General features: G+C 44.3%; 1 protein-coding gene across 5 annotated transcripts in view; it reads right to left on the minus strand.

The window, feature by feature from the left end:
• Ccdc30 (coiled-coil domain containing 30) overlaps window positions 1-9,194 on the minus strand; it is a 128,630-nt gene that overhangs the window by 53,200 nt on the left and 66,236 nt on the right. For all 5 annotated transcript variants that reach the window (XM_023706221.1, XM_023706220.1, XM_023706223.1 and 2 more), the window contains 2 exons: window positions 3,392-3,571; window positions 1,155-1,364 (listed from right to left, as the gene is read on the minus strand). In XM_023706221.1, coding sequence (XP_023561989.1) covers window positions 1,155-1,364; window positions 3,392-3,571 — 390 coding nt within the window. The remainder of the gene's footprint in view (window positions 1-1,154; window positions 1,365-3,391; window positions 3,572-9,194) is intronic.

Here is a 9,194-nt window from a genome sequence, read left to right on the forward strand (position 1 = left end):
CCCTTGTGCTTGCCAGGCAAGTACTTATTCTACTGAGCCATCTCCCCGGCCTCTGCTTCTGCTTTTCTGCCACTTGGAATAGTGTTGCTGGGAACAAGATTATACCTTGTCTGTCTCCCGAGATGTATGTGAAAGGTAGTAGTTTTCCTAGTGTTTATGCCAAGCGGTAGATGCATCAGGCTGCATGCTATGTACATCTCTGTACTAATATTCTCTTCCAACTTAAGTCAGTATGTAAGAGTTTCTGTTACACCAAATCCTCACAAATATTTATTGTTGTCTTTTAAAAAAATTTATCAGTTTTACCAATTACTTTTCTATGGAGTGATAACATGGTACAATTGTACAATTCTTAGGGATACTCAATGAAGCTTTACTTGTATAACTAATTCTCAGACCAGGAAACAGAGTATTTCTAGCACCACAGAATATGCTTTCATTCATGCCTATTCTTAGTTTATTTACTGCATAAAGATAACTGCTATTCTATCTTCACAGCTTAATTAATTTTATTTTCAGTATCAGGGATTGAACCCAAGGAGCATTGACCTACTCTGTAGCCTTTTTATTTTGGGATAGGCTCTAAGTATGTTGCCCAGACTGGCTTTAAATTTAGCCTTAACCTTGGATGTTAAAGTTAAATCAAGATTGCTTTGATATCTTTGATATCTATGGTTTGATGAAACAATTTTTGGTTTAAAATTTGACCTCAAAGTGGCACATCAAATGTGTAGCTGTTGCACGCTACTGCCCCCTGGTGTTAGACAATCTAAATCACAAAGGCAGTATTCAAAAATATTTCATAACCAAAAGCGCTCTGATAATTTACACAATTTAAAAATCATACAAACAACCAATCCAAGCAAAGGGAAATACGTTTGAAAACGCATAATAGTTAGTTCCTTTAGTTCACATCACAGCCTTAACGAAACTTACATTTTTAAGTTCATGCAACTTGAAAATATAGGTGACACTACTGGAATTGTAGGAGGAGGTGAAATCAAACAACAAGAAAAAGATGGAGGGGAGTAAAAAAACCACTGTATTTTGTCAGGTTTGTACTATATTTAGTTGTTAAAATCTCACAGAAATGGGGCCTTTGGTAGTGTCATTTGGTGCGACCTGCTGACTAAGCACGAGGACATAGCAGTTACCTTCCCCTCTGCCTCGGCGACCTTGGCTTTCTCCTGCGCCAGCTGCTCCTGCAGGCTGCTCTGGGACCTGATGCTCTGTGCCTGCTTCAGGCTCTCCAGCTCCAGCTCTCTGATCTTCTGCTGACTGTGCTTCCACTCTGCCGTGAGAGAGTAGCACATCTTCGTGTTGTCCTGCAGCTTCTGCTGGGCCTGCTTCAGCTCCAGTTTGATCTAGAGGAGGGGAATGAATAGGGATGATAAACATGAGCACAGAGTGGATGTGGACGTGTGCGTGAGCCAGAGCAAGCAGCCTTCAGAGGGGTTCTGCCTCCCAGACACTGAACACGGCTGCCAGCTTCTGGGGCAGCCGTGCGTTACACGGTTTTGTCGAAGTTCAGTTTGTTAGGCGGCAGCTGAACAAAGGAATATCTCAAGAGTTTCTCTTTTTGCACAGCCTAAACTTGAATTTGCTTCAAGGTGGTTTTCTTCCCTACAAGTCAACAGAACTGTTTATGCCAGTGGCTGCCCCACTGTCCCAATAAGCCCAACGTGCCAGGCCTCTGAGGAGCCCTCACTGCCTTCGTTTCAGGAAGCCCTTCTCTCCCGGCAGAAGATACCAGCCCTCTCTGTTTGTCCCTTACTTCTCTGTATCCTTCTAACTGCCAGAATTAAACTGTGTGACTCTGCCCATATACCCAAGGTTATCTTCTTACAGTCTTCCTGATTTTAATAAATAAAGCCACCACCCAACCTTTGGTGGAGGCCAGAAACCAGCAAGTCACCCCGGAGAGCCGTTTCCACCACAGGCTAGTCCCCATCACTTCACACACGTGGCCGCTTGACCTCCACAACTACTTTGCCGCAATCTGAGTCATTTTTGCTAGCACCATAGTCTAGACCAGTGGTGGTGAAACTTTTAGAGACCCAGTGCCCAAACTACAGCCCCAGACACACTTAATTATCCTAAAGTGGCAACATTGCCATTAATCCTGAATGCTGGTGGCCCGGTCTGCAGGACTGGGCTAGTGCTCCTCACAGGAGCTGCAGCGATGCTGCTCTTACGTGGGAGCTCCCCGGACCCGCCCCAGCCACACTGTTTATATCAACAGCCCCAGTGAGAGGATAAGACAGGTTTGGCCAGATCTTGGATATTCTGGTGTCTCAGAGCCTGAAGACCAGGGGCTAGGTCTTTGTCATCTTCAAGGAGGTCTGGGGCCATGCCCCCACGGCAGCTTGTGCCAGGGCAGATGCCGCCTTCCTAGCCTCTCTTGGAGAATCCAACAAATCACATCCTCTCCTGACCAACCTGCCAGAGGAGACCAAGGAGCTCATGTTGTCCATGCTTTGGAACCTATTTTCTGGCTTCAAGGAGGTCTGCTTGGTGCTGAGGGGGCAAGGCATGGCCTTCGTGGAGCCTGACAACAAGGCAGGGGCTGCTCGTGACACCCTGCAGGGCTTTAAGATAACCCAGAACAATGTCACAAGAATCTCCTTTGACAAGAAGTAGCACCTTTTCCCCAGGCCTGCCTCTGCCCCTGACCTTTTCTGGGGCTGCCCATCCCCTCTGTGGCTCAATCCCTGAAGGTAGTTCTCCCTTTGGGAACCTTCTTAGAGCTGTGTGTGAATGTGTGGTTGCTACACAGTATTGCACCCAGAGTCTCTCCCTAGACATTGCATCTGGCACTGTTAGGCTGGAATTAAAGTGGGTTTTTGTTTTGTTTTTTTGTATTTTAGGGAAGGGTGTACAGGGTGTTCAGGGTATCACTACTAGATCAGACTTGTAGTGATCCACCTGTTTATAGCCTCCCAAGAGCTGGGATTATAGGCCCGCACCACCACACCCAGTCTCAGTTGCCATCTCAGTGTGTCCCGGAGGTGGGGCTGGCCTGTGGATCGAACCCTGGCCCCTGCCCCTGCTTGCAGGTGCTTTAATCCTCTGAGCTATTTGGCTGGCCCTTAAAGTGTTTTTTGAGGTGTGGTTTATCGCTGAACAAACATGAATACTGGGGGTTTAGTTTAGAAAAAACAACCACTGCCCAATGCTTGGCTGCTCTGGCAATTTGTCTCCCTTGCTGACAGGGGCAGTTCTGTGTGTCCATTGTAGCCCAAGCACTGTAGGCTCACCACCACTGGTCTAGGTCCTCCTCTACAGCCTGGAGGGTATCGAGAGCTCCCCCGGGGCCTCGTCATTTCCATTTTTATTCCTATCTGACCTATTCTCTATGTTTTAGGAAAGGCCTTGCCACTGCTAGACCCACCTTAATGCTCTCTTCCTGAAGTAAGCTATTATGTTGCTTTAAGTCCAAGTTCTTTCCTCTCTCATATCGAAGCTCTTTTTCAGCTGAGTTGCAAAGAATTTGGAGCCGACGCAAATTCTGGCGAAGTTGTTGTAGTTCCTCTTGCTGCTCATGTTTTAGCTTTTCTCCAGGTGGTAGATACTAAAGCAAACAGGTAAAAACAGAAATACCTTTGAAACATTTGTAAGACATGGATTGAAGCTGTGAGAACTTCTCAGAAGAAGGTTATTCACATGTCAGTGTTTGGAAGTTAGCTTACCTAGGAGAGAGTTACCTGTGTGGCTAACTGCTGACGTTCGTGTCATTTACTGTTAGGTTAGAGTGACAGTGCCAGGAAGATGATGGGAACAAAGGTAGCAAGGCCTGCACACTTAGTCCTCTTTTTTTTTTTTTTTTTTTGCGGAACCAGGGCTTGAACTCAGGCCTTTGTACTTGCCAGGGAAGCGCTTATTCCACTGAGCCATCTCCCCAACCTGTTGTCCTCTTTTTCCATGTCAGGAAGGGCAACCAAAGCATGGAGACTTTGGAGCAAAACATTCCATAGTGGGGCTTTTGGAGCCAACATGCGACCTTGACTTTGTAGCATGCGTGTGTGCGTGTGTGTGTGTGTGCAGCGCACATACATGCACATGCAAGTGTGTTTACTGGCAAAAAGAAAATTTAGTGAGACACTTTCAGTGTTTGATCTTTTTTTTGGGGGTGGGGGGGCAGAACCGGGGATTGAACTCAGGCCCTTGCGCTTGCCTGGGAAGCATTTATTCCACTGAGCCATCTCCCTGGCCCTAAGTTTGATCTTCCTCAATTTCATTTGACAATTCTCCTCCAGTTACTACTAAAGAGCAACACCTGGGGTCAGCAAGATAGCTCAGCAGTCTATTTTATTTATTTATTTTTTTAATTTTTTTTTTTTAAATTTTATTTATTTATGTGTATGTGTGTGTGTTTGTGGCCAGCTCAGCCCACCAGGGGGTGGGGCTGGCTGGCATGTGGTGCTGGGGGATTGAACCGTGGTCCCTGTACTTTGCTAAGCTTGTTCTAAGTAGGTGCTTTAGGCCACTGAGCCATCTCACCAGCCCCAGCTCAGCAGTGTAAAGCACCTGTGTAGGCAAGCATGCAGGGACTGTGGTTCGATCCTTGATACCACATGTCACACTAGCCCTGCCCCCAGGGTGGGCTGAGCTGGCCACAAAAAACAAAGCACACATTTTTTGATTTTTATTTTATGTAGTTTTTACAGGTCTTACTATGCAGCTCAGACTCTTAGTGAGCCTCCTGTTTCAGCCTCCCCAGTGCTGAGTGCTGGGATTACAGGTGTGTGACATCATGCCTGCCTGGTCTTGGTGGCCAGCTCAGCATGCCTGGGGGCAGGGCCAAGGTGGTTTGTGGTACTGGGGAGCGAACCCCGGCACCTTGAACTTGCCTAGGCAGGTGCTTAGACCGCTGAGCTATCTCTGTGGCCCCAACATTTTTAAGGCTGAAAAGTACCCCATCATTTTATAGTATGTGCATCTCATCTTCTGTACCATTCATCTGTTGATAGACACTTAGGTTGAATCTGCAAGTGAAGGACTGCAGATCACTATAAGGGAAATGCAAATAATCTTTTCAGTATACTGATTAAAAAATCCCTTGGGTATATTCCCAAAAGTGAAACTGCTGGATTATATGGTAAGCAGTATGCAACAGATGCAAAAATCTCTTTTTTGCACGTTCACCAATAAATCCTCTGGATTTTTTTTTTTTTTTTTTTTCAGAACCAGGCATTGAACTCAGGTCCTTGAGCTTACCAGAGAAGCACTTATTCCACTGAGCCATCTCCCCATCCCTAATCCTCTGGATTTTTGATAGCAGATTTTTTGCTAGAGTCAGGTGATATCTCAGTATTTTTATTTATATTTCTCTGAAAATTAGCAATGTTGAACATTTTTTCATGTACTTGTTGGCTCTTTTTATGTCTTCTCTTGTAAAATGTTTATTTGGGTCCTTTGCCCATTTACACAATTTTTTTTTAAAGATTTTTTTATTTGGTACGGGGTATCGCTATGCAGCTCAGACTCCTAGTGATCCTCTTGTCTCAGCCTCTGCAGCACTGGGATTACAGGTGTGCATCACCACATCTGGTTTTGGTGGCTGGCACAGTGTGGGGCCAGCATGATATGCAATATGGGGATTAAACCTAGATCTTTGCATTTGCCAGGCAGGCACTTAGACCACCGAGTTATCTCCCTGGCCCCTTTTGCCCATTTCTATTCTTATTTTATTCTACTGAGCCATCTCCCCAGCCTCTTATTTTAATTTTAATCTAATTTAATTTTTTTGGTGGAACTGGGGATTGAACTCAGGCCCTTGCGCTTGCCAGGGAAGCGCTTATCCCACTGAGCCATCTCCGTGGCCTCTGGACCCCCATTTTTATTTTTTTTATTTTTTTATTTTTATTTTTATTTTTTTTTGGCAGAACCGGGGATTGAACTCAGACACTTGGGCTTACCAGGCAAGCGCTTATTCTACTGAGCCATCTCCCCGGCCCCCTGGACCCCCATTTTTAAATTGAGTTGTTTATTCACTATCGAAGGGTTGAGCTCCTTGTTTTGGGTATCAGTTCTAACCAGTAGTATGCTTGAAAACATCCTCCCTGTGTCCATAGGTTGTTTCTCCAATGTGCTGATTGCTGCCTTTGCTAGTCAGGCTTTTACTATGATGCAATTCCATTTATCAAATTTTGCTTTTTTATTTTTATGTTGTTTGGATTTTTTTTTTTTTTTTTTTTTTTTTGAGACATGGTCTCACCATGTAGTGCAGGCTGGCCTTTAACTTGCAGTGACCCTCCTGCTTCAGCCTCCTGAATATTGAGATTACAGGGATATGCCACTACACATAGCACACTTTGCTTTTGTTGCATGTGCTTTAGGTGTTATAGCCAAGAAATCTTTGCCAAGACTCATGTCAAACTTTTTCCCTAAGTGGGCCTGCCAGATAGCTCAGTGGACTAAAGTGCCTGCTTAGGCAGAGTGCAGGGGCTGGGGTTGGATCCCAGACTGCCATGCTGGTCCCACCCCCGGGCTTTGCTAAAATGGGCAGTTGAGACTGGGCGTGGAGGCACACACCTATAATCCCAGCGCTTGGGAGGCTGAAAATAGGAGGATCACTATGAGTCTGATCTATGTAGTGAGACCCTGTAGACCATGTACTAAATACAAAACAAAACAAAACAAAACAACCCCCAACAAAAACAGGACAGGGACAAAGTCATACATTTATATGCACAAGATGGGCAAGGCAATGATCCTGAGAAACATCAGCAGGTTTTTGAAACTAGCAGTTAATTGGTAGGATTCTCACCCTGACTAACTATGCATGCTGATACCTGTGAACCAAGCAACTGCACTGAAGATAGCAATGTGTAATAGAAGGGTCATGCTTGGAATACCTGTCATTCTGGTCTTCTAAATCCAACAAAAACAAAAACAAAAACAAAAACTTTTCCCTAAGTACTCATTAACTGATGAATAAAGAAAATGTAATATAAACATATACAACAGAATGCCATTCAGTTTTTGAAAGGAAAGAAATCCCAACACTGCCATTATGCTAAGTAAAACAAGCCAGGAAGAAAAAGACAAATACTGCATGATCTCACATGTGGGATCTAGAAAAGCTGAACTCACAGGAGCAGAGGGTAGAGGAGTGGTTGATAGAAGATAGGCTGGGGGTCATAAAATGAAAAGATTTTGGTTAAAGCATTCAAAATTTCAGCTGGAATAAAAATGTTTCAAAGATCGATGCAACACCATGGCGACCACAGTTGGTAGTGGTGGATTTCATACTGTTCATCAATAAGTGTATGAGGTAAAAAATCAAAACTAGCATTCTTCATAGTTACATTATAACCCTCTAAAGTATTTTCCCTAGGGATCTTAGAGCCTTTCAGCTCTTAGTCATGTAAATTGGATTTCCATTGTCTTTCTGACTGAACCAAACTGCAATGAGGCTGGTTAGCTCGGTTAATCATTTCACTATATATTCATATAAAACATCACATTGTACGCTATAAAGATGAGCAACTTCTACTGTCAATTGTATCTTAAGAGAGCAGAAAAATACACATCATAAAACAACAACTTTCCTATTAGCCCTCTCCAGTGCAATTTTTAAAAATTTTATTTTATGGAAAAAAGGTAAGCCTTCCACGACAGCAACCATTGAAAAAGAGCAGCCAGGGCCCTCCGCTATCCCACGGCCGTGGGCCTCAACAAGGGCCACAAGGTGACTAAGAATGTGAGCAAACCGAGGCACAGCCGCCGCCGCGGACGCCTCGCCAAACACACCAAGTCCGTGCGGGACACGATTCGGGAGGTGTGCGGCTTCGCCTCCTGCGAGCGAGCGGCGCGCCATGGAGCTGCTCAAGGTCTCCAAGGACAAGCGCGCCCTCAAGTTCATCAAGAAAAGGGTGAAAGGGTGGGGACGCGCGTGCGCGCCAAGAGGAAGCGTGAGGAGCCGAGCAAAGTGCTGGCTGCCACGAGGAAGGCAGCTGCCAAGAAGGACCGAGCTCCTCCGGAATAAAGCTTTGCAGAAAGTTAAAAAATAAAAAAGGTAAAACAAGATTTCATAACAAAAAAATAGAAGAAGACAATAGTGAATACATTACATGTTGTTTACTTAAAATTAGTTGCTCGGGGTACAAGATATGGGCAAAATACTTTCTCCAATCAGTATTAGCTCCAGCGCACTATCTTAAAGTAGTCATTTGGATTTTCCACGACAGATAGGTACACATAAGCGTGGCAAGTAGATAAAGAATTCAGTGTTGTTTTGATTTTATTTCTCTAGTGGCCATAAACTATGGCAGGTTGTAAGCCTCTAAAATAAAGATAGTTAATGCTGATTTCAGCTTGCATCAAGAATATTGTGAGTAGGGGCTGGGGAGATGGCTCAGTAGAATAAGTGCTTCCCTGGCAAGCACAAGGGCCTGAGTTCAATCCCCAGTTCCACAAAAAAAGAAAAAAAAAAAAAAAAAAAAAAAAAAGAATATTGTGAGTGACGTCTAGGATTTGGATCGTCAAGCTCACCTGGAATAGTGTTGAAGGGCAGAAATGAAGCCGCAAAGACCGACAGCAGCCACAAATGATGTCACAAAGCACTTGTGAACGACACTACACACATCCTTGTTCAGAAAGGGCTGTCCTGGTTCTTTGATATGGATTTGCTGTGTGTAAGTTCTCCACAAGGCTCGGCATCGGGCTCAGCCTGTCAGTGCTCCGCTGGCACGTTATGCCCGTTACAGAGGGCACCGCGAGGTGGCAGTACTATAATCGGATGATGGGGGAAGAATGAAGCTGTGCACAGGCACACAGGAAGTAAAAAGCAGAGCGGTCCATGGTCATCCACGGGTTGAAGAACCCTATGCACAGCAATGGTTCTGGGATCATCACTGTACAGAGCATGGCAGGAGAAATACCTGTTCAAAATGCATTTTTCTTCTTTGATTTCTTAAAGCAGTAAACAAAACAATATGTACAACAGTTGCATGAGAAATCTAAAGTCCAAAATATAAACATATTACTTTTTCCTATCAGCTTCACATCTATTTTATTACTAGCCTGACACATGACAGATAATATTGGTTTAGTAAATAAATAGGAGCAACTTACTTTTTTTCAATAATTCATGGTCATTATTTATGAGAAAACAATTACTTAGATATGCTAAGTAATTAGTATGTTAGGGGAAGCCCTAAAATACTATGTAGTGGGATTTGTCCTTCTAC

This window comes from Octodon degus, unplaced genomic scaffold (assembly GCF_000260255.1).
Source record: "Octodon degus isolate 3935 unplaced genomic scaffold, OctDeg1.0 scaffold00245, whole genome shotgun sequence".
Taxonomy (NCBI): Eukaryota; Metazoa; Chordata; class Mammalia; order Rodentia; family Octodontidae; genus Octodon; species Octodon degus.